The following is a 25,585-nucleotide window of genomic DNA, read 5'->3' as shown; positions in this document are numbered from 1 at the left end:
TGGGTAAAGGAATAGTCTGAGGCTCCAAACTAGACAAGACTGAACATCACACAGACAAGTTCTCTGTACATCTGAATGACAAGTTCTGATCTTCTAGCACAGAATGAAACCTACCGTCCCTCTAACATGACAACACTCTACAACTCACCTAGGAGAAAAAGAGGCTGCTGTGAGACTGCGTATGGGTGCCACCAGTAACACCCAGAGAAGGGAAGATCTAGGGCTGCTCTCTGAGGAACAGCAGAGACCTCAGCATGGCACCACAGCACGCCTGAAGGATGGGGAATGTGAGGAGAGGCTTTGTCCGAGGCCACCACAGGAGGTGGGAGCCTTGTGACTTCACAACTGCAGTCAAGGACATCTCAAAAGAAACGCACTCTCCGCTCGGCTGTGCTGCTGCAAACGATGTGGTAAAATAACATCTCCCTTGCTGGGTCTGGAGGGACATTCGGGATGCATCAGTAGTTAAGAAAAATATCCAGAGAAGTGAATGGTGGTGGGGAAAAAAAAAAATCAATGCACAAAATAACTCCAAAGATCTCATCAATCAAAACAGAAAGGTCTTCCTTGGGCAAGCATCAGCCCTCTGTAATTGGTGCTCAGGACAGACTGCTTACCAGCCACGCTGCCAAGGGCAAGGAAGGTTTAGCCGAGGAGTCCGCTGCTGTCAAGAAAATGTAACTCTTTCCTAGTTGGTCCAGACGTCTGAGTAGTTGTGATGGTTTCTGCTACAAAGGCTTTTGCTCCAAGAGAAAGTACTCAATGTGAAAAAGCTACATTAAAAAGGGAAAAAATGACAATTTTATTGCCAAATTAGAAGCTCACCGAGAGGTAAATGAGCTGTACTTAGTGAGCTGCTCTGTTCAAGGCAAAATTTCCCTTGTTTACAGTTAAGATGAAGGAGGATAGGGGGGAGAAAAGAGAAAATAGCAGCCTCCGTGCCAATATGCAAGTGGGAAAGGCTCAGAAGCAATGAGGAAAATATCCCGCCGAAGCTTCTACAAAGAAACCTCCATTTGGAATAGCTACAACCAGGAGCCACCGTGAAGTTGCCAGTTGTAACAGAGCTTATTTTCAAATAGAATTCACCACAGAATCAAAAGTAAAACTAAAAAAAAAATATATTGAACAGATTCCCACAGCGTTAGAAGTGTGAGGTAAGGTATCTGTTCACCTCAGCCACAAAATACAGCTTCAGAGACTACACCAGCCAAAAGGCCTTTTGTTATTGCGCTAGGAAACTACAACGAACAAATATTCCATCTGGCTTCAAAAGAAGTTGGAAGTTTTCTATTTTGCACTGCTAATAAAATATTTTTCAGGAACAGATTGTAGTAGCATAGACTTTGCATCCTACTTAAGTGTAGACTATCACGGCCTGTCCTACAACAGAGTGTAGCCAGCTCGAGAGAAGTATTAACCCTAAGAGCCTACTTTATATCCCAGTGCTTAGCTTCATCTAGCTGGACGCAGCACAAAGGTTACCCTCTACAGTATGTATGTGTATATATATATTTATATATCTCGCCACCCAGAAACACACACACGCGCATTCGTACCTATAAAACTAAAGAAAAATCAGTACAGACAATGTATAAAACGTATGAATGTGCTCAAAAATGCACAAAACCCGCTTTGTTTTCATACTTCAGAAATGCTCCGTAATTTGTATGCATGGTTCTGACTACTGCTATCCATCCGCTTCATTCGACCAGGACTCGAGCTCAGAGAAGGAGACAGCAAGGGATCCCACGGGGTGGAGAATTGCTCCTCTCGTTTCGTAACACTGCCGTTGGAGCCAGTCAAACCAGAGAGCAGGGCGCAGGCGGTGGTGCAGCTCCAGGCGGAGAGGCTTCCCAACAGCGCTTCCTCCCACTCGTGTGCCAGCAGCGCACCCCAGAACTGTGATTCACGCTCTCCGATGGAGTCAAGATTGTTAGCAAGTGTCTGAATGTCAAGACACCAGATATGATCTCAATAACGAAACTCAGAGTTTCCTGTGCAAAAGGAGTTGAATTGTTAAGACCAATCCCCAAGTACAGTATAAGCCTACAGGCAAGACACAGAATAGAAAGTAGCAGCATATTCAATGGGGAAAGAGTCAGCTGCACCGGGAAACCACAACAGTGGGTTAGGATTTGTCATACAAGTGTGATTCCTCATCATTACTAGAAAAATAGATCACATACACACCCCCACGCAGTGTTTTCCTCCTGTCCCTCTAGGCTTGTACCCTTCATAAGGTAACAGAAGAACACTCACAAGGGGCATTCTTTACAAATTCCTTATAATTAATCTCATCTGCTGACTGCTACAGTAAATCGAGAAGCAGCAGCAAGAGGAGGATGGGGGGACAGAGTGAAGTATTTGTACACCAAAATCCAAACTTAAATTTAAAATCACCCGCAAAGATTACTTTGCACTCACTATTAAAACAAACAGTGCTTGACTTCAGGATTAGTGAAGGAGTGAATGAATCTTTTTGCCATCTGTAAATTAACCTAAAGGGCTCGATCTGAGGGGGAAATTTAAGACGCTGTATCAAACTGATGCAATCTGCTTTACTGATTTAAGTACACTAACCTCATTATAACCCCTCATGGGACCTGGATAAACGGTTTGGGGGGCACAGGGGAAATCCCTAGAATAGGGTTAGCAATTTCTGGGACTCAGATAAGGAAAAAGTGTCCAATTAGAAGTAAATATCAACACACAGTGCGTGTTGATCATTAGTTTTCAGTTGTATTTGTGGAACCGTAAAGAAGTGAAAGGGAGGGGAGGGAACACACTTACATGCTAAATATAGCATGCAATAAGAAAAGCAAGAGCAATGGTCTTTTATCCAGGCCTTGTGCAACTGTTCACTGTAAAGGAGTTAAACCACAATGAAAACCACCTCCATCTTCCTTATGGGATTATAACAAACAGGGGCTTCATACAGTGAAGTCAGAGTGCATCAAATTTAACTGCTCCCCATCTCTCGCCCACAGTACTATCTAACACGTATGAGGATTCTGCCGAAGGGACACAAGCATCACCCAGACCCAGTTTTCTTTATGGGCCAGAAGTTTACCCAACAATACGAGATTTTTGCAGCTATCAACAACAAACAATTGCAATTGCCAATCCTAGTTTTCTTAGTAGCCATTTGTCACCTATTGTGCAGATCATTCCTCCATCCTCCGGTCCCTACAGTGTTCTGAAACAGCAAGGCAGATCAACACTCACAAATGTTTCATACTCTGTCATTCTTACTTGGTGGCACGTGTTTTAGCTACTCAGTGTTCCTGCTCTGTAAAACAGGCCCCAGCCCTTTCCCCTGTCGTTCCATCTTCTCTGCCCTCTCCAAGTGCAGCACTGAAGCAAGAGAGAAAGCAATTGATTGAACGGTGACTGCCCCCACCCTCCTTTGCCATCGTCTGTTCCCTGGGTCCAGTGGTATCCAGCCAAATCCAAGCAGTGTTTTTCCTGATGTAGATTTTGTTTCCTCTCAGGTTAAGAAAAAAAAACAACAACAAACCTACCTATACTTTTCACCTCCTTAGAAGTCAAAGGAATTCTCTGCACTCTTTTCCATAGCCAATGGAAAAAAAGAGCAGATAAACAATCCGTATTTACAGGACAAACTGATTAGTGTATGAATAACGACAGCCAAAAAACAAGAGGCACAATTCTAATCTAGAACATAAAAGCAGTGTTCAAAAAACAAAGTGGAGATTCCTCCTGAAGTTCAAACCACGGATTAGTGTTTGTCTGTGCAAACAGTTGCTACAACTATTTCTGACCGGCAGCCAGCTTTTGACTCCTTTATACAATGGTATTGAGAGAACAGTGGCTGTGACGGCTGCCCGTAAGAGTTTCTGCCGGCGTGCTTTCGTTGAGCGGTGTGTCAGGAGGGACAAGAAAGGTGCTGCTGTCAGCAGAGTCTTCCAGCTCCACTGGAGAAGGACCAACTGAGGGAGGAAGCGATCCCTCTGTAAGCTGTGGGGATACATCACAGTTTCCTAGTGATGGAGGACTGCTTTGCACAGTCTGAGAAAGAACTCCATCTGCAAAGGACAAAAACCAAGCAGAATCAGAACGTGAAGTATATAATTTCACATTCCCAAATAGATTTACTATCTGTATTTCTGGAAACCCTGAGTTCTTCCTGGTTTTGCATTAATGCACAAAGAGATGACACTACCAGAGGAAAATTAGGTAGCAAAAATAAAACTTTGATATATAAATAAGATACTTGCACTAATCAGGCTCACTTATCTTGTGAGATATGCTGCCATAAAATCCCAAACTTGAATGATTTCTACAGTATGTGAATATCACAGCTGCAAAACTGAAGAGCACTGGGTGAATCATTAGAAAGTGATATTTTTGGTCAATTTTTGGGGGGTGTGGGTGGGGGAAGTGGGGAGGAGAGAAGATGCTGGCTATATTTTATTCAAAATCGCTTGTACTTGACATTTGTTCTACTTTTTAATACCAATTCCTACAGGCCTATCTCCAAAACACCAGAAAACATACTAGCACAGTAGAAACTAGGAAATGAGGTAACCCATTCATGGTAAGGTTTGAAAATAGCTTATGTCAAAGAGTTAAACTGCTTGCAGTATGGATTCCACCTGCAATTTAGGTGATCCAAAGAACATCTGAGAGAAACCAGGCTTTATGTTAACATTTTGGCCAAAGACTTTTCCACTGAAGAAATAGGAGATTTTATTGTGAAATATATTTTCCCATCACAATCACTAAAACATATGATTATAGGTTGGTTTTTTTTTAAATCTACCCTCTAGTCAAAGTGAAAAAGAGAAAGAAAAGAGCAGTTATTGCCTGCGTACCTGGAGTGGAACAAAGGATGCTGTCTGGATTGACAGAAGCCTCGTAAGGAGGAGGTGGGTCATCCGGATGTTGAATATCTGGATACTTGTAAGCAGTATAGGGTGGAGGTGGATCGTGGAAATGAAATGCCCCCCCTTCCCCATCATCTGAAAGATGCAGTGGAGTGAGACCAGTTCCAAAACCATCAGGGCCATAATCAAAACCAGGCATCCTGCGGCCCAAGTTAAAATGATGCACTGTTTCAAGAGAAGAAAAAGAAACAGGTGACTTTATCCCATGCTTTCTTCTTCAATTTAAGGCAGACCTCAACACCTTGTTCTACTTTTCACAGCCAAGGAACTCACGTCTTCTGAAGACCTAAAAACACCTATGTAACCTACAGAAGTCAACTCACTGCAGTTATACAATGATACCCAGACCCACCTGCTCCCAGCCTGTTTGTCCTGCATCACATCTAAATTTGAACCTAACCTCTTCAAACTAAGAAGATCTTTCACACATAGAAGATATTTCAGATCTGGACCACATGCAAACAAGAAATATTCTTCCATTACTGGCTAAAAAAATTCAAGTTTAAAGAACCTACCAAGACATACACGCACACAGAGGCAGAGTCAAGCAAGACTGTAACATTTCTCACCTTCACGTACATCCATCTGTCAACAACAAGCACGAGGCACAGGATAAGCGCTGATATTATAGGTTTTTTTCCGAGTGTGAAGTGGTTCAGAGAACCAAAACTTGTCTAAATCATGACCAAAACTTGTATAAATCTGCAGCCAACACAGAGCTACGTTTGGGTACAGCACCAACTAGAATCTATACCCAGACTTCCACTGATGTTTCCCGCAGATTTGTATTCCTTCTGCTCTCTTTATTCTGAAGCACATACACTACTTCAGTCAAGACTTGTTACAGAGACAGGCTACTTACAATTTGCTCCAATCAGAGACTCTATGCGCTCTCTCCGCCTCTGGCGTAACCGGTGGACCATGAAAAGCAGCAGAGAGAGGATGAGGAAGGAGGAAATGCAGCTAACGATCAGACGCATCCCACCAGCCATTGAGTCAAACAAACTGTTGCCATCTGTTACATAAAACACACAAAAGAAGCCTGTTACTTTGGACCAAGACTCATCTTTCTTGATGTTCTTCCGCCAGTAATGGAGAGAGAAATGCAGAGTGGAGATTCATGAGTCTGGTTAAACACTTCTCCCTATTTCAAAAATGTAAGAAAATTATGACTCATCGGGTGATTTATCTATTTATTGTAAAATTACCTAAACATTTCTAAAAACATCTTAATCAGTAAAAGGTACAAAATGTTGAAGGCTTCATGTCTCTGTAAATGGGAAATAGGAAAGGTAAATGTAATTTTGCACATCCACTTGTCTCCCTGGCGACGCTGATGAGGTTACACTAAAGAGGACAGCAAGCCTGGAAGCTATGGGAAAGGCCTGAGAACTGGCATATCCACACACTACTTCTGCATGCCTTCAGAACATCTTAACTTCTGCATTTCCAACAGCAAAATCTCCAAACATTGTCACTATCACCAAGATGTGGTCATCTACGCAGAGACCACCAGTGGTAGGAAGTAAAAATACCTTAAAAAAGGAAATCAACATGATGGTAATCTTTCAAAAACTGAAGAGATTAAAGTAAACAGGAATTAAATCCTTTCCTAGAATCACACAGAAAGCAAGTGGCAGAACATAAATGGACCCAGGAGCTTAGGACTTCGAGAGCTCTGGAAGGCTGTTATGACCAAATTATCACTGTTCTACCAGTGCCAGACGTGAGAGGTATTAATTTTTCACAATTCAATTCGATCACACTGGGTTATGTTTAAGTAGCGTGCGCACATACAGGCACTCTACACAAAGAAAAATGAGCTAATAATGACTGTGCTGTGTTCTTTGCAGCAATTTCCCGCTAAAGAGCTCTGAATGAGAAATCCAGGATAGGTATGGATAAGAGAGAGATTAAGTGGCTGCACAACCTGGTCACCTCCTGCTACAGGACAGTATAAATTGGGGAAAGACCTTTTGGAGAGCAGCGTAGGGGAAAGGGACCTGGGGGTCCTGGTGGACAGCAGGATGACCATGAGCCAGCACTGTGCCCTTGTGGCCAAGAAGGCCAATGGCATCCTGGGGTGTATCAGGAGGGGGGTGGTTGTAGGGCAGAGAGGTTCTCCTCCCCCTCTACTCTGCCCTGGTGAGACCGCATCTGGAATATTGTGTCCAGTTCTGGGCCCCTCAGTTCAAGAAGGACAGGGAACTGCTGGAGAGAGTCCAGCGTAGGGCTACAAAGATGATCAAGGGAGTGGAGCATCTCCCTTCTGAGGAGCGGCTGAGGGAGCTGGGGCTCTTTAGTTTGCAGAAGAGGAGACTGAGGGGAGACCTCATTCATGTTTATAAATATTTAAAGGGTGCGTGTCACGAGGATGGAGCCAGGCTCTTCTCGGTGACAAACAATGATAGGACAAGGGGTAATGGGCACAAGCTGGAACACAGGAGGTTCCACTTCAATTGGAGAAGAAACTTCTTCTCAGTGAGGGTGACAGAGCACTGGAACAGGCTGCCCAGAGAGGTTGTGGAGTCTCCTTCTCTGCAGACATTCAAAACCCGCCTGGACGCCTTCCTGTGTAACCTCATCTGGGTGTTCCTGCTCCGGCAGGGGGATTGGACTGGATGAGCTTTGGAGGTCCCTTCCAATCCCTAACGTTCTGTGATTCTGTGACACAAGCACGACCAGCTAGAAACCCATCTCTCCAGCCACCACAGTGCCACCGCACTTCCCAGAGCAACCAGCCAGATCCCAGCCACCTCTCCTTTCCCACACCCACCACAGCTGCCAGTGCTCTCCCAATACTTTTCCTTTCACAAACAGCAGCTAAGGCTGTGTCAAAAGATTGCTTACAAAAGAAAGCTAAAAGCCTCACAAAAACGGTAAGCACTGACTTGCTACAAATGCTAGTAACAGAAAAACCCACCTAATTTATACGTTGTTAAAGCCCATGGCTAACAGGCTGGTATTTACTATGTAATGCATCCTTGGCTACAAGAACTTCATTTAATAGCGCATTACGCACAGAGCTTGAACACTACACCCTCTCAGACCTGGCTGTGCACTACAAAAGCCTCTGTGCTGGCAAACCTTTCAGCAGCTCTCACTGTCAGCTTCAGCCAATGCAGTCACACACCTACCGACCACGACACCCTCCCGAACACCACAGACCTGCTGCTGTTCCTCCTCCATTTTACGGCAATGCTGACTTCATGAGCACCATAAATTAGTGCTAATAACTGCCTTAAGTCAACTGACTTAACTAAAATATGCACACAGGCCAGCATGACACAATCTTGTAGGCAGAAAGCCTGACTTTTCTCATATTCTCTTTAGGCCAGCTACAACTGCAATTCTTGGACATTTTGGGGCATCTTGGGTCTCTATCATGCTGCTCCCAGTCTGTGAGAGCTCCTAACAGTCAACCTGTTTGGGTGGATAAACTTTTGTCAAGTAAAGTCCTAGATTAAAAAAAAACAAAAGACAAAGACCCAGCTTGTACAGAAAGGAAGTCATCACAGAGATTTCCGACCCACATAAATGCAAACAGATTCTTTCAGAAAGGCTGTTTTACACTCAACACAGCACTAATCCTCTGTAACTCCACCAGTTTAGCCACTACAGAAGCTTCTGCACTGTCAGCTGTGTCAGTTATTTATTGATTTTATTACCTTTTCACAAATAAGAGTTGCAGGTCTGTCTAAACAAGAGCCACACAGAAAAGTTATTTTCTACCCCATGCACTGAGTGGCCATAGACAGACTGCCTCGGTTTCAGCATTTACACATATTTCCTCTGCTATTATCTTCAACTAAATGAGAAGCATCTTTCAAGAGAGCATAGCTGTGATTGCTCAGCTTACTCCTACCACTGAAAAATCCCTCTACTACCAAGTCCTTGAGTAATATTCGTTATCCACTTGTAACCACTGCTCACCCACTCACACTGCAAGAGCTGATTACCTGCCAACCCAACAGCAGGATTTATTTCCCCCGGGTCTTTCCTTGGATGATTAATTTACTTACTGTTGGTTAGTAAACTCTTTTCTTTCCTTTGCAACAGAGCTCAGGGAAGTTATATGTAAGAACTGGACAAAGATAAATACATGCTGGTTAATGAAAGTATTTCAATAATTCCGTCATCTGGAATAGTCATTTGCAAATACCCAGAAGGAAAACTGAAATGCTTCATTTAAAAATTGTAGTATTTCTCACTAGCTGAAGTAACTTCATTATGAAGAAAGCTTGACAACTGGTTGATGATTCTTCTCTCAAAAACTAAGTTACTAAAAAACCTGGAGCACTTCTGGCAAGAGTATAATGAAACAGCCCTATTTAGCATCAGTACAGAAAGAAGAGCTTAAGGATCAGAAAGGATGTGGTAAAATACACTCTTCAAATCAGTATTCATGAAATAGTTAAGACCCACAGCAATAAGCAAGGATTAAAGAACACGGCATGAGGTTATCCCGGGTCATCTTATCCTGTCTGCTGAATGATGCTTTGCTGACACTGTGCCTGAAGATAAAACAAGTAAAGACAAAGTCTTAACTCTGCTGATAAAGAGTGGGAGGAAGACTCCTGCTTTTCCCCCGCTCTCCCTCTGACCAGCCTCCAACATCGGCTACAAACATCTGTTAAGCTTAACCCTCAGAACAAACATGAATGACGACAAGGAGGAGCCAGTGGCTTTTAACGATTAACTTCTGTAGTTAAGACAAGTAAGAAAGATTGCAAATTTGGAAGTAAATAAGCATCTCTTTTTTTGTAACAGACTGAAATGGAAGCCTCTGATGGGAAGAGTTGACCTACCATGTTTTCCATAGGAGTTCAGAACAACAGTTTCTTAGTGCACTCAGATAAGATTAAGTTCTTTTAAAATACCAGACTCCATAAGCAATCTGCTCCAGTATCTGACCTCCCTCACAGGAAATTCCAAGTAAGATGTTTCTTCTGTAAAAAGACTTGTGAAAAGTAACCCCCCAAATTTACATCCCCAAATGGTGACTGACAAACAGTTCAGAGTCAACTGAACACTTCACTGATGCAAAACAAGCAGCTGCACTGAGATATCAAACCCAGTGAGCAAGGTTGCATGTCCCAATTACTACAGAACTCTATATAATCCATAAACTTTGCTCCCCACATGATCCCCGCATGCAAGCATCCACACATACAGGTGTTCACGTCCAGAAAAAGATGCTTAATTAGTGCTCAAGAGAAAAGCCTTTTTTCATGACAAATAAACCTGACAAGGGAACCACGCAAGGCACCCTACTAAAAATCCACAGTAGTGTCAAACTCCATACAGAAAACAAGCTAGTGCTTCTCCTGTACATAGGTAGTATCAAGGATGACTAATTATTTCTAGCCACAGTCTGAAGTGTTTCATTTCCTGTGATTTGAAATCTTTCCCCATTGGGGCTTTGTACCCAGCAAAGTCGAGGCATTGAAAGGATGCATCATTTCAAACAAAGTTATACCCAAAGATAACCACGTTGAGCATTGAACTCATTTTTCTTGACAAAACTGTAGCAGTCAACTCTTACCTGGGTCTAAACACGTAAATTTGCAGCACTCCTTAGGGTCTTTGCGATACTGCTGACACCCCTGGGGCCGTTCACACAAAGCAGCCACGCACATTTCCGGTTCACCGTTGTGACATGTGCAGCTCAAACAGGGATCATTCCCTTTTGGAGTGAAATAGTAGCCTTCATCGACAATGTTGTCTTTGATATCAACACAAGTCTGGCCTAGAACAGAAACACACATCAATATCCAAGTGCCCGTGAGCTTGCCAGACAGTTTATTCTGTTACATTAAGTGATTTGTAAACATAAGCAGACCACCAGTTTAAAACCACGCCTTCACATTAAAGCAACTTTGAAAAGGGATCTCCAAGGAGTGGGGAAGATAATGGATAGTCTGGAGGCACGCAGGGATGATTTACTGCTCAAAATTGACAAAGTGAGTTTCAAGTATTTAATGGAATCGACACAACTGTCAGGCATCCTCTCCAAGACAAGGAAAGCAAGTGGTCTGAGAAGTTTAAGCTTCACTGGCAATGCCTGCTGCAGCTCCCTCTCTCTCTCCTGGCACTTAGGAAGAGCTGGATCTACTCTGGACCAAATCTGAAGGACACTCTTAACAGGCCAGGAAGCCAGGCAATAGTACTTCCACTGCCCTGGCTGTATCTTAATCCCTGCCCAGCAGAGGAAGTTTAGGTGTCTTCCATCCACTGTTCTTTCCTGCTTTTTAAAAAACCTTTTTTTTTTATAATAAGTATACTTTATTTTGGAGCTGATATAGCTACTTAACAATCTTTTTTTTAGTGAAAAATCTGTACTGTGGCTGACAACCACACATTATGATGTTCTTATTTATTTAAGCCAAGCAGAAATTTAACTTCCGCTCCCCACTCCCTGCTTTTTTTTATTCATTCACTGGGAAAGAAGGTAGAAAGGATGACTAACCAATTTCTCTATATTTGTTATATGCATATTTAAACATGCAACACAGTTAACACCAAACTAAAAACAACTTACTCCTTTTGCAGAGGAATGAAGATTTCTCATAACAGTTTTCAGCATACCAGCTGTGTAAACCATGGTGCCGAAGGGTAGGAAAATGGAAACACTGAAGCTGGGCACAAAGAACGTTTTCATTCTCAGACATAGCCGTACCAAAGATAGGGTCAGGGGGTAAAAATACTTCTGAAGAGCCTAGAACAAGACACATTGGTATAAGCAGCCTGCGGGGATGCAAAGCTTTAGAAAGGCTCGGTAACGTCACTCATTTCATGCACACCAACTCTGCTACAAGACTACTGTCCTCCAGCTTTAGCTTCCATCAGCAACATTCCTCCGGGGGAAGGAAGGGGTGACTCAGAGAAGAGGCTGCTGCTTTCAAAGTACTGGGTAATTTTGTCATTCTGCACCAGTAGGAGTGATGTTCTGGTATCTCTACAAGTGCTGCTTTCCAGAGTCCCATGGGGTTTGCCCACCAACAGTTACGCACCCCTTCAAACAATGCTGAGCTTGGCCACGCTTGCTACTGGTAGAGCAAGAACCCAGACCAATCTTGGACCTGGCACCCCAAGCACCTACCAGTGCTTCCAAAGATGTGAGTGCACCTATCCTGTGCAGCACACTGCAGAGCTGCAACTCCACAGCTCAGGCTGCTCACTGAGTACAGAGCAGAGCTATGCAGAGAACACAGCTGCAACGCCACTTCTGCTGCTGCAGTGGTGGTGTGGACTGCCTGGTCCTCCCAACTCACATAATTGTTCAGAGACTTTATGGGGATCGGTTCCAAACAGTTTGAGAGGTGTTGAGGGCATTTAATAACTTTTAAAACATTGTTTCTGAACAGTGTCTCGCTTCACCATTAAATCTGCCTAAATCGCTTTTCAAACAGATAGCAGGAATTCAGAGTCTGCCTCACGACAAGTCAACAGAGCTTAAGTTTTTCAGAAGCTTCATTTCATATAGGCATCCCTTATTAAATAGAAAGCTTGCAGACAAAAGAATATGTGATATTCATAAGGCTTTAATTTATATAATGCATCAAATTAAATAAAACTTGTACCGATAAAAACAAGTATCGCGAGTTCGCTATAATTTAAGCCTCCCTGGTTGTGAGCCCTCTGTCAGCAGGTGGCAGTGCAGTCAACTTTTCAAAAGCAAAGAAAGGTCCTTTTGAGAATGCTTTATTCGTTGTTGTTTTCTTAAATTGGGCTTCACAGGAGAAACCCACTCATATAAACAGTTTTGTACAGATGACAAATCCCTATTATGAGGAAGAGATGGACTTCCCTCCCTCCCTTTCCCCTGCTGTCCAAAGACATCAAGGAACTGAGGAAAATGTTCCTATGTAAAAAGGAACAGTTTCATCTCAATATTCAGTCAAGTCTGTTCACTTAAATGAAAAAAGAAAATCAGTATTTCTGCGCATGGGAGCACAGTAAGCAAGCCCTGCCACTAGAAGGCTATGCAGGGTTCTACCACTTCTCATCTGTAAACAGGAGTATATTTCAATACCAAATCATTTAGCAAAAATCTGTTTGTAATTATGTATCTGTACGTAAGGAAAATGTTTTCCTTCCATATTTTCAATTACTGAAAACTGAAAGCTATTCAGATTAGTTTTTAAGCGCTACACTAGAATTCACAGTGCTGACGCTTAAAAAAGCTCTTTGTTTAAAATTTCCCATTACCTAAACCAATACAGCATTTAGGCATTCAATTGTACACACAGGAGTTCATAAGATGACTTTAACATTAACTAATACTTCAACTGAATTAGTTAAAAATAAAATGCATAGAAACGTAACTTTGCATTTGCAGCAGAGGGAGCTGCTCATTTTGCAACTGAAAAAATTCAGCCTGTGACGCCTATCAGATTAATGTTCAGTTTTTCATATAAACTGGAATTTATTTCTGGGATTAGGCAAATTTTGTCTTCATTTAAGTAACATATCTGAAGTACTTGAAAATGAAAAAAATCTAGGTAATTCTGCAAAATTCAAGATTTATTTTATTTTTAAACTCTATGAATGTCTACCAATTTTTGAAAAGCTAAAACACCCAAATATCCTACACTAGTCTGTGCAAATATTAGAATCAGGAATCAGTTTGTCTAGACATTCACCACAAAGAACAAGAAACTACAGAATAGTTTCCTTTTTCTAAGCTTAATCAAGAGGAAAACCCAAATAAACTGAAAACCATGTTCTTCCCACAAGACGCCAATGTCTAAAACTGTGAAACACCTTACACTTGAAAATAAGATGTGTATCAAGTACTAAACTCCTCTGTTTTGATACTGTAAAGCAAAGCAGTTCACCGACACCACTTCAACACTATCACTGAAAGAAGTTACGTTGCTCCTGCAAATAATACTCATGCTTTATTACTTAAATGGCCCATGAAAACTGTCTTAAACAGGCCTACCTTTATAAGCTACTTCCCAGTGACCTTCTAAAGAGTGATTTCGATTAGTGATCACATACTGATATCCAACCCAGAACCTACAAGAAAAAAAAGATTCTAAGGATACAAGCCAACAAACATACTAATAAATGAAAATAAATTACACAGAACCTTCCAATGTCTTTATACTTAAAAGTTAACTTTCCAAAACATTCTGATGATTTTTTTCCTTAATATTTCAGCCCATACGTTGGTGATGTGCAGAGAGACTACAGGTGAGAAACAGAGGAAAATACCTGATAGTTTTCTGTGTTTACAAATGATATCTCACCACGTCTTTTATTTCTACTCATAATAAACACCTTATTCTGTTACGGCAGCAAAACACAAAAAAAGGAAAACCCACAAAAAAGCATCCAGAACTCAAATATTTTATAGACATATACAACTGTGTCAGACTGTTCGGGATCAAACTGTGTAACTCTCCAGAGACAAATACACCATTACTGACCCACTCCTGGTGATCTGTCACGGCAGCCCATGAGACTGACAAAAACCCACAGGCAAAGAAAAGGAATTATGTTTGTTTTGAACTAACAGAATGAAATATCTAAAGCCATCAGAACATCGTTCTTGCAACACAACATGGCTTTTTAGTTCATTCTTGTCTCAAACTTGCAGTCTTTGTTAGAGCCACCGGTACTCAATGGAAACAAAAATTCTGTTGAAAAATTTGAATAATTATTTCTATACAAGGTAGCACAGGTAAGTCACTACAAAATCCACCTTCCCTATTGCAGTTCAAGAATGTTAGTAAGTTGCCAAGACAGCCTAAAGATAAAAAGACTCTGTTGAAATGTATCCTATCTGTTAATGTTTATCAAAACATAAAACACAGATGGCCAAACAGCCAACCAGCAAGCTCACACCAGGTTATTAACCTGAGGTCAATTCTACATTAGCTTTTCTAAGCAAACTGAACTATCAACGTTTATATCACACAGAAGCCATTCTCATGTAATATGAGATCTTTGTCCTTTCCTTCCTACTCACCTACGCTGGTCCTTCCTTACAAATGTTTTTTCTTCCAAGTCCCACTCCTGTGCCAGGATAAACCTTAGCTCCTGGTCTGCAGTGAAGGTGGCGAGGGATCCGTTCACCCGCTGACATGTCTGGACGGCGTCCCAGTAGTTCTCTCCATTTAAATACACTCTATAACAGCTGGCTGTGCCCTCATAGTGGTGCCATCCTGTTGGGCACTTTCCTAGGAAACATGAAGAATAGAAGGGAAACCATTCCCCCCAAATTAGGATCTTCTTTAATGCATCCCGATCGGTTTATGACGATGCAATGCATGACTTGGATGTGTACACACAACATATTGCGTGTATTTCACCTCACCAGGTGGAGATACATGCATCACAGATCACAGAAGACTTACTTTATTACAGCTTTTGATAAAGGAATTTTTCTTAAAATGTATTTTAAAAAGATGAAACTTCTAGTAATGTTTCATTGCACTGTGACAACCTTTAAAGTCTTTAATTAAGACTGATAATCTACTGTGGAAGATATTTCCCTGCACATCTTTATAAATCGAATCAGTTCAATCAATCCAAGTCAAAACAAGCAGCAAGAAGCAGGAAGAAAATACCAGAGGTGGCCAATTTAATGATTCTTTCTTTCTACTAGGTGGTTAGCAATACATCCAACTTGCTGTGAAGTTTTCAACCTACTTTTACAAACAGTCTCAGCAGTATTCACATAATCCTGCTCCCATAATCAATCACTAAAGACGATGGGGGTTCTGGGATAGTTGTTGCTGTTGTTGGGAAAACATCACTGCAAAGTGGATCTTTAAGAATTAAGAAGGTGATGGTGTGAACTGCTGTCTCCGCTTTCTCTCAGTTAACTCAATTGAGGGAATGTGTCTCAAAAAACCCCTTAAAAAGCACTGCACATGAACAAAATCTGGTCAAAAAGCTATGCAAGAGAAAAAAACCTATTAATTTCTCCTTTAAAAAAAAATAGCCTAAATTGCTAAATTAATTAGCAGAACGATGGCCCAGATTTCCCAGTCTGCAACTTACTGCTAAATCGGACAGGCTGTGCCACGTTGACAGTGTGAAAGCGGGTTGTCTCTCCTCCTCTCCCTCGATTATGCCTGGAGTCCACATTCTCCTTCCCATGGTAAGTTCGCTGGTCCCCTGTCAAGCCTGGGGACCAGAAGGAATAGTCAGTACTGGTGAAAGATGCAAGCAAAGGCAGATTTTATATTAAACTTTCTTTGGATTTTAATTCAAGGCATATATGATAAGTAACACAGTCAGGTAAACAAAGATGGCAGGTAGATCCCCGCAATAACAGCTTGGCAATTTTACACAGTATGTAACTGAAATACCTACAATTGAAAAGAACCCAACAAGCCATTACAGGAGTCTTGCAAAGTAAGCGAAATATTTTGGCAGATTCTCAACAGCCTGTAGTTGTAGACAAGACTTGATGTTCGTCATTTCAATAGCTGCAGCAAATGCATCATCCCCAGTGCATGCTATCTGTTCCTGTTTACAGAACTACCCACTCTCCAGCTGCTTCGTTTCTCAGTTTTGTGTTCAAGGATGTAAGACAACTTCTCCAATGCATTTTCCAACACATTCTCTGAGATCTAGGACAAAACTAAAACCAGAAAATGAAACCTATCTTCAGCCAGAAGAATAAGGTTTTTCATTCACTCTCAAGCTTCTAAAGGAAATACTAGTTCATTATTTCTGGAACAAAACACATACACACCCTCATCTCAGTGTCAGAGCTTCTAATGGGCATACATGGGAACTGGATCCAGTAACTTAGACAGAACAGAGTGCAAAGATGGCTGGGGGCTCCACATGCCTACCGGTGGTAAGGAAGGAGCACACAGTTTGGGTGCAGGAGCTGCAGAAGGGGCCATAACCAGCAGAACCAGCAAGATCCTAAGTGGAAAGGCTGGCACCGCGGTGGGGAGAAACCTTTGAGAAAGATGGAGATGAGCACTGAGAAAGATTAATCTGGGAACAAAGGATTAACCTTATAAAAGAGAAAAATGAAGAACTCAAGAATGTAAGCATTAGAAATATCTACGAGTATGATATTTAATACTACTAGAAGTTATTAAAGGTAATAGAGTTTAACCAGGACAAAGAGCTATGCAGACATTCATTTCTGTATAAAAAATCAGCTTATTTTCCTTTAAAGCTGATTAGTTCTATTTAGCCTAGCTAAACCAAATAAACCAGTCATGGTCCCAAAGAAAGAGGAGCTACATAGTCTTCTTCAACCAGCTTAACTACATCTGTCTGAAATATACTCAAACCTGTACCAATAAATCTTTCTCCTTTCAAACAATCTTTAAAAAGCAAGATGTCCACAGCAATTTCATGATAAATACCAAACATTGCACTCCTTGGAACAAATGTTAGCACCGATGAGGGAAAAAAAAAATCACTAGCTGGAGCCCAGGAAGAGCAGAGTAGCTTTGCATTTGTCTGGCTCTAGCATACTGTGTTTGCCCTGGGTTAATGGGATAAGCAAGGGATATTTAATTATCATGTTATCCTAGGAATTACATGTCTACAGAGATCACCCATTAAGAAATGGCTGTGCATACCACGCTCGCATGGCTTTACAGGAATAAAGTAGTAATTCTACTGTTCAATATTAGAATATTTATCACAGGCAAGAAGTTACTGCCAAGAAATTCAGTTCATGTACATTTCAAAGGACACAAAATGGTAAAACAATTTGATAGTGAAGATCACTGATAATTTTTTATTGCTTTGAAGGCCAATCTGTTTTTAGTTTTAGAATGTGTCTGTTCTTAACCCTAATGGTTCAGTAGCAGTATTTACACTATGATTTTCAGAACGATACTGAAAAGACTAAAAAAGCAAATCTTCAATTGTAGTAAGACACTAAAAATAACGCTAACTAATGCAGAATGCTTTATCAAAGATGAACTGAGCTCAGCAGGGGAAGCTCTGTTTTCCCATGGCATTAAATGGTAACAACTAAGCCCAAAGAACCAGCAAGAACCAAATGCACGAAGAATTAGTTGCCTTTCAGAAGTGAGAGCAGATGCAACACCATATGGCTGACCTTCCACGGCTAAACAGAACGCCCACGAGGACTTAACAATTTACCTCCCCTGGGAATAAAGCAGAAGTTCACAGGTTTTAACACGCGAGGTTAAGAAAGGGTTACTTGGGCTAACATCTTAAATTGACTGAATTTATGCCAGATGCTTTGAAAAATAGCTACACAGATCCCACAGAAAGCGAGTTCAATCAGTCCTCACCCAGGACACAGGGCACTTGGTCCTTCCTCAGCATCTGCCTGTCAGCACTCCCCGGGCAACGAGGCAGGACCGAGGAGGCAGAAAGCAGCCACCACCAGTCACTTCTCCTGTCAGCCACTTAATGAACTGCTCTTCTTCAAATATTAAATTGCTTCTATTTGACCTGAATTTTCAGTCTCTGAGAAAAGCAACGACGACAAGTTTTTCCAGGGCAGTACAAAAAGAGATGCCAACAAGCTCCTAAGTCACTCGACTGCTGTGAAAAGCCCTTACAGATTCTGGTGGTGAAGGTGAAATTGGACTGGTTTTCTACTGTATTTCCTCAATAGTCTGCAGAATAATTTGTATGTACTTTGCTGTTCCTGCTTACTTTATTAAAATATTTTTATCTTTAAAAATAAACTAATAGTACCATGGACTAAGCTTTAGGATAACAACCTAAGCCAGAAGATCACAACATAACCATGTTTGAGTGTTTCAGAAAGGAAAAGCCATCGTTTTTATTGCCTATGTGCATACCTAATATTCTGAAAGCTATCAAATTTCGGAAGATCAGTTATTTTCCAAAACCTTTATTCTTCTAGATACTACAACTACAAGCAGTAACAGCAACAGTAGTATCTTTACTAGCCAACACAGATAGTTCTGTTTCCTTTTACTTCGTACAATTATACCAGAAAAGTAAATTGTTTGTTGGTTGGTGGGGAAAAGGGAAAAAATAGATTCAAGGGAAAATTCCATCAGGTCCAGTTTTTTTTCTCCCCTCAAATACTACACCGCAGTGGACACGAATGTCCTTCAATCCGCTTCCAATTTTGATCAAGTCATAATTAGTATTCACCCAGCTTCTTCCAATTTAGAGCTGCCATCTAATTCACTCTAGCACAATTACAGGCTAAGTATAGTGCTACACACCAAGAAAGTTGCCCAACACTGCTGATTCTGTGACTATTTACAGTTGTTTAAAACTTCAAGCTACCAATTCAGAATGAAAGCTGGCCGTGCTAGGTGATGACTCCTACTATATTTTGTATTGGTGAACTTTTTCAGATATAAATCAAAATGGTTCAACAATTGTTCAAAACAAAAATTAAGAGACTGAAAGGGGGAAAACTTTGCTTACATTTCCAGCTACCTTTGCATTGAACAGGCACTGTCACTGCAGCCCGCAAAACACAGCCATGCTAACACATGTACCAGTTTTGCTGTTCTTGTTGGGGAGACAGAAAAAACAGAGGGGACAAATGCAGTTAAGTTTGAGTCTGAAAGAAATATGAGCTTGCCCATTATTCATAGAGGCTGGAAGGAAGTTGGTTACGTTGTCCCTACACTTCTGTGTACATCCATGGAGGTTACTCCACAGCATTTATCCACAGGAACTCACCAATGCTTTCTTTGCACATGGTGTCTCATTAGGGGAAGTGAAGCACACAGAAAGCTCCTTTTACGTTCCCATCAGTGCCTCCATCATTTGGATCAAGTAAAAGGAAGTAAAAATCCAAGTAATGCAAACAGAACGTGAGCTGAGACCGAACAAAAGTGAGAGCTGGCACCAGCTGAGATGGGAACAGGCAGGAACGTACGGGTGCCGAGCAGCACTGCATGGGGGAACAAACATGACGCCAAATGGAAAACTGTTTTAGAGGCGCTAGAAGAGAAACTGCAATCTGCCACACACATCGAGGTCTACTTTGCACCAAAAAAAGGGCAGGCAGACTGTATTACTTACTGTAATATAGAGAGGTCTTTGTAGGGTTGGGACACAATGGGATGAGTATTTGATTTTAGGAAGCTGAACTAATTTCCAGAGTTACTGTGTCAGACATGACAAGTTACTCAAGCCAAACCCTTCAGAAGGATGGAGGTACTATGTCAAATTATGTGAAAATCAGACTGTTTGTGAAGTAACCAGGTCTTGTCATATCCTATTTGTTCCAAGACTTGAGTCGCTCCTGTTCAAACACACAGATTCCCAAAATTTACATTAGAAGCTGCCTTGTCGCCTAAGCTTCAGGTTTTCTGTCAAGCGTATTACCTACTAAAAACCTGGAAAGCTTTTAATTCCATCTGGTAATTTGAGAGGTGAGAGAACTTCAGGATTAAATCCAGTTTTGTATCTAAAGATTTGGAAATACAGTTCAGAAGTCCCCAGAGAGGAGTGATTCTTCTCAGATCAAGCAGCTCCATGCTTTGCGTTATCAATTGTATTATGCTAGGAAATAGATGCCAACCAAGAACAGCATCCTGCTGTGTCGAGCACTATTCAAAGTAACAGACTGACAGTAAAGAGCTTATAATTTAAACGCCACCAAGCAGGGTAAAAAGGAGTTCAGTAAGGGCTCAGAAAAGATGTGGGAATGATCAGAGGTTTTTATCGTTATTATCTAGCTTTAAAAAAAAAAAGATATGTACTAAAAAGTACACAAATGTCAACAGTCACTTCAATCAAACACAACATCCTCGGTGAAACAAAACCAAGCTGTTTATGATCAGTGTAAAACAATGTGCTGCAGCTGCTGTGTTATCAGTTATGGCTATACCTTCAGCTGGCCCCACAAAAGAGACTTTGCAAACTCAAAGATGGTATCGTGTGCAGGCGCTGGGGCAACCGACTTCCAAGTCTGCACATTTCTTCCTGCTACAGTATCTGAGAAGGTCCTTAAGCACAGCATACAAGATCAGAATTTACAGTTAGCTTCCCAGCAAGATTTGTTTCTGTATGAAATGAGGCTACCAATCTCAACATAAAAACATGCAAAATGGTCCTGTTTGCTGTGGAACTGCAGGGCAGCTCATACAGCTGCTAGCCACTGCTTGCAACTGCTGCCCCAGGACCGCGGCCACCGGGATGCCCAGCTGCGGCCTCAGGTTCAGGGGGTGAAAAACCCCCACAAATTCAGCTCGCTGAAACTTTCCAGTGTTCTTGTTTCTGACTGAGCAGGTGCAGGGAGAGCTACTGAGAAATACCTTATAGAGGAAGAATGTGGCATTAGGCAAGAGTGTGCACTACAGAGCGAGCTGAAGGTTTTCAAATTCAGGTGCTGGAAGAGGACAGCTGACAGCACAATCTGATCACTTATTCCTGGGAAGAATACGATTTTTTAAAAAAAATAAATAAAGGAAGGAAGGAAACAGAGTGATCAGCAACACAGCTGCAAGTTGAAAAACTGGTACGGATAGGGTTTATGAAAGGTACTGAAATTTAAGATGCGTTCCCTTTTCATACGTAACAGAAGTGAACATCAAGCTTGTAGCATAAGAACAATACCCGTGTAAACAGCCAGAGCTACCCCAAACCCTGCTCCACTCGACTGCTGAAAAGGAGTTCTGACCAGAAGGCCTGCAAAGCAGGTAGGGTATTTGGAGAAGCTGATCTGATATTCTGGTAGAAGAAAAGCTGCAAATCCAGTGAACAGTAAAGGCAAACTCTAGAGTCGTTCCTTCTTATGGGTTAAAATACAGAACTTTTATAACGGTGGAAAAGTTATGTTACTACTTTTCTTACTTGTATAGAAACATAAGAGGAAGTATGTAGAAACAGTAAATTCCCGTTTGTAGAAGTCCATTTAAGATATTAGTGCCTGTTTCTACCATTTCACAGAATACAGCACTTTAAGATAAACTATTTTTAGGATCAATTACTGTTAATATGGAACAATACACGAATTTCATGAGGCTCCACTGCTTAAGTAGCAGAGAGTTGAAGGCACAAGCTACATAAACCCTCCCAGCAATTTTCAGTCTCCTCACTAAAGTAAGCAGTCAACAGTTTTCATCTACCAGAGAGGGGAATTGAGGGCAATGACTGCTGCAGATTCAACTTACATTTGTGAACCTAGTGGGAAGGGCAGGGGGAACAGCACTTGACACATCTCAAGTCTGGGACTGAAATTAATTCCATGTTTTAAAGGAAAAATGGTCATTCTGAATAAAGACGGTAAGAATAAAAACAGTTCTGATGACTATTTTCAGACAAATACAGGTTCTAGCAAAAACAGGCACGTAGATTGTCAGTGACTTAATGTCTCACCTAATTGTGTTCTGAAAAAAGCGCCAGAAGAAAATATTCTAACAAAAGTCTTGTACTTTGGACAACAGATGATTACCAAACTGACTTATTAATTAATCACCCTCTTATTTTAATAGGAGCTTAGTTACTGACAGGAATGAAATCAGGCCTAAAGAAGGTGAACTAAACCAACAGTGTCAAGGAACTTACAATGGCTTTGTATTACACCTTTGAAAATACCAACATGACTAAGTAGTCATTGAAACACACCTTCACCACCAGCTCAAAACCTTAATTCACTGCCATTGATCTTTTCTGAGTGGCTCACGTCGGAGTGTGCCATTAGGAGCTCAAAGGCTGAAAAGTAACAAGCTTCCCAACCAGATTCAGATCCCTTTCTTGCAAGCTTTCTTTTCATGCTTCAGAGAGATTTTATACCTTTTAATTTAAAGTTATTTTAATTCTCCAAGTTTCACAACTTCACTAACTAGTTCTTCTAGTGTTCAGTCTGCTTTTACTGAAATTAAGAACCTTAATTAAAAAGTACTTAAATTTAGCTGAATCATCTCACGATTGCTGATCTAAATCCAAAGGTATTTTCTAAATGTAAAGCTGCATGATTTCTAGTAAATTCAGTGGCCACAGAAGAAAGTTATCACTCCTGAGCATGACTATGTGCTACTATTATTAGTAGCATTAGCTCCCCAGTCAACATCCTAGGACTGTGCCTCTCCTATGACTGGTCACATAGGTATTGCATTCCCCAACGTAAGAAAACCACGCTTTTCCAAGCTTTTTCAGGCCTCAGATTTCTTTTCTTTCATGCTATTCCTTTTTATACTCCAGCATGCCATTCACTTGCACATCAATCCGTCCTTATTCTTGACAGTTCAGGGTAACGTATGCCCTTCAACACCCATTTCAGGTCACAAGCTATCCCACCAAACTTTTGATACAGGTATAATAGAGTTTTTACATCCCATACCAGTAGTTCTTGTTCCTCTGGTTTGCTGGCTATGCTCCTTGCATTACTGTGCAAATATCTCAGTTCTCTCAGAGATGCCACACCCGGCTTTCTGGCTGTTTTACTGAGCAAAGCCTTTTCACCAATTATCTATTCAATTACTCTTCTCATCAAGTGGAATACTTTCTTTCTCTATGCTGTCTATCATTTTCACCTCTAGTATTCTTTATGTATGTTATTCTCCACTTTCTGTGCACAGATGTGGCGATCAATCAAGTCTCTCCCACGCACTTCCTTTCATTTCTTAACTTAAAGTTCTTCTCACCATGTCAGGCCACACAGCCCAGGGAGATCTACACCCCAAACACAAAAACAGAGCCTACCTAACTGAGAAATGTTGCTTTCTTAAAATCCTCCTCCTAGCCATATACCAAACACTCTTCCTACCTCCAGTCCTTGAGTCCTGTTGCATTCTCCGTGCAACAACTTAAATTGCCAACTAACACACTAGTCAACAAGAGAAAATAAAAATACTGTTTTCTACTGATGTGGATGTTCCTGTATTCCCATAAGTGAAGCGTTCAGTGCTTTTTGTGTAAGTCTGAACATTAATATCACTCTGCTTTCTCCTTGCCACTGACTTCCACTAACCGCCAGAATTTTACTAGGTCCCCTGTTTTTCACATTTGGCCAAAATTAGCTAAAAAGTAGGAAGAACAACAGCCCAACCACAAAAGCATTTTCCTTTAGGACATCCATGTTGTGAATAATATCCTTAAAGAGAATATCAACGGCACGACGTAATTTTCAATGTCTGAAGAAACCACCAATGGTTTTTCCCCCCCATACTACAAACACACACTGAAACAAACAAGCCAAAAGCTTTCTAAGAGCACTGAGCCTTTTATTATTTGTGTGTAGCACACACTGGGAAGATGATGAACTACAGCACAGCTTCAAAGTCTGAGTGTTAGATTTACTTCTCTAATTCCACTAGAAAACACAAATATTTAGGAGAGCTTGTTGCTGTAAAATACCAATGTTACTATTTTGTAGCACCTCTCTAAACCAGCTCACAACTCAGAATGACAGACTGAATGCTATGACGACAATGCTGCAAAGTTCATGTGATTCTCTGCCAAGCTAATTAAGTAGTTTAGTGGCAAATAACTTTTTAAAACAGTTTCTGAATGTAATTCAGTCATACTGCAGAGATAAAAGTTTTGAATCATCCCACAGTTGAATCCACTTTCAGGTTCTTACTCCATTGTTCTTAAAAAAAAGAAATACATACCCCTTCACTTTTAAGATACAGAAACAGAGTTGCACTGGCCTGTTTGTCAAGAACAAATGAAAGTGTTCAAAATTGTGATTACGCATTCACAATGAAAAAATTTTGTTTCCTTGTTTTTTTTTCAAAGACAGCTCAGTATCCAGTAGCTTTAGTAGAGAACAAGTGCTGGTAATAGGCTCCTGAAAGCATATGATTACAGGAGTTTATGAAGAGTAAACACACCAGCTTGTTTGGCAGAACAAAGTTCTCCACTTAAGCATGAGCAGCACAATCAGAACAGGAAGGAATACAACGATATCTCTACCTAAGTCTAACAGTGTCACCCAGCACAGTTTGAGTGATACACTCGTACAACCAAAACAGTAATTCTGAATTTAACCACAGGCCTGCGTGTCGTTTCAGTTTAATCACAACATGACCTTTTCCTTGTCATGAAAGTCCTTTTAGACTATAAACTCTCCTCATCTCCAGGATACTTACTCAGACTGTAAAAATGGAAAGAAAATTCAGGCAAGCAAAACCTGTTTGTAGTGTTAGTTGTGCAAAATGAAGAGAAGGCAACTCTAAGTTTGTAAATAATGGGTACAGTTCTACCAAGCAATCTTCACTTTAAAACAAAAATAAAAAAGCAGTCTTAAAGAGTCAAGGTAATGCTGCAAACCAAGCTGACACTGGGATGAGCAGTCTTCTCAGCTTTACTTACCTGGACAGTCAACTTCATCACTCTCGTCCTCGCAGGTGGGCCATCCATCACACTGCCAACTTGAAGGGATGCACTGGATGTCACCACTCCGACACGCAAACTGCCCTGGGATGCAGCGGAGCTCTAGGGAAGAGAGTTGTGCTTTGTTTGAAATGGTATTTAATTCTTGCAAGTCTATACATATATTAATCACCTGTCATGTAACATACCACTGAAGCGTAACGCACAAAACCTCTTGATAACTCAGCCTGTGAAAAACTGCTTAGTTTCAGATCATTTCCATGTTTTAAACTGCACATTTGCAGTTTTAATAGACAGGAGGGCCAGCTTCCAGTGCTTGGGAAATAATCCTCAGACATTCATAGGAAAAACTTCCTGATAAAGATACCAGGTGGGCAGCTATGACCACAGGTTCACAGAATCACAGAATCTCAGGAGTTGGAAGGGAT

General features: G+C 41.2%; 1 protein-coding gene across 1 annotated transcript; it reads right to left on the bottom strand.

Moving 5' to 3' along the window:
* Nucleotides 1-3,397: 3,397 nt before the first annotated feature.
* DGCR2 (DiGeorge syndrome critical region gene 2) lies at nucleotides 3,398-25,259 on the bottom strand (the record flags this gene model as incomplete). Its single annotated transcript, XM_010187698.1, has 9 exons — nucleotides 3,398-4,049; nucleotides 4,839-5,075; nucleotides 5,773-5,925; nucleotides 10,456-10,659; nucleotides 11,452-11,628; nucleotides 13,858-13,934; nucleotides 14,890-15,100; nucleotides 15,927-16,052; nucleotides 25,137-25,259. Coding segments are annotated over 9 exons (1,550 nt in total), but the record flags the coding sequence as incomplete, so codon positions are not given.
* Nucleotides 25,260-25,585: the final 326 nt, after the last annotated feature.

The sequence above is a fragment of the Mesitornis unicolor genome, unplaced genomic scaffold (genome assembly GCF_000695765.1).
Source record: "Mesitornis unicolor isolate BGI_N332 unplaced genomic scaffold, ASM69576v1 scaffold3937, whole genome shotgun sequence".
Taxonomy (NCBI): Eukaryota; Metazoa; Chordata; class Aves; order Mesitornithiformes; family Mesitornithidae; genus Mesitornis; species Mesitornis unicolor.
Note: the sequence above shows the minus strand (reverse complement) of the source record. Positions and strands in the feature narration are given on the sequence as shown.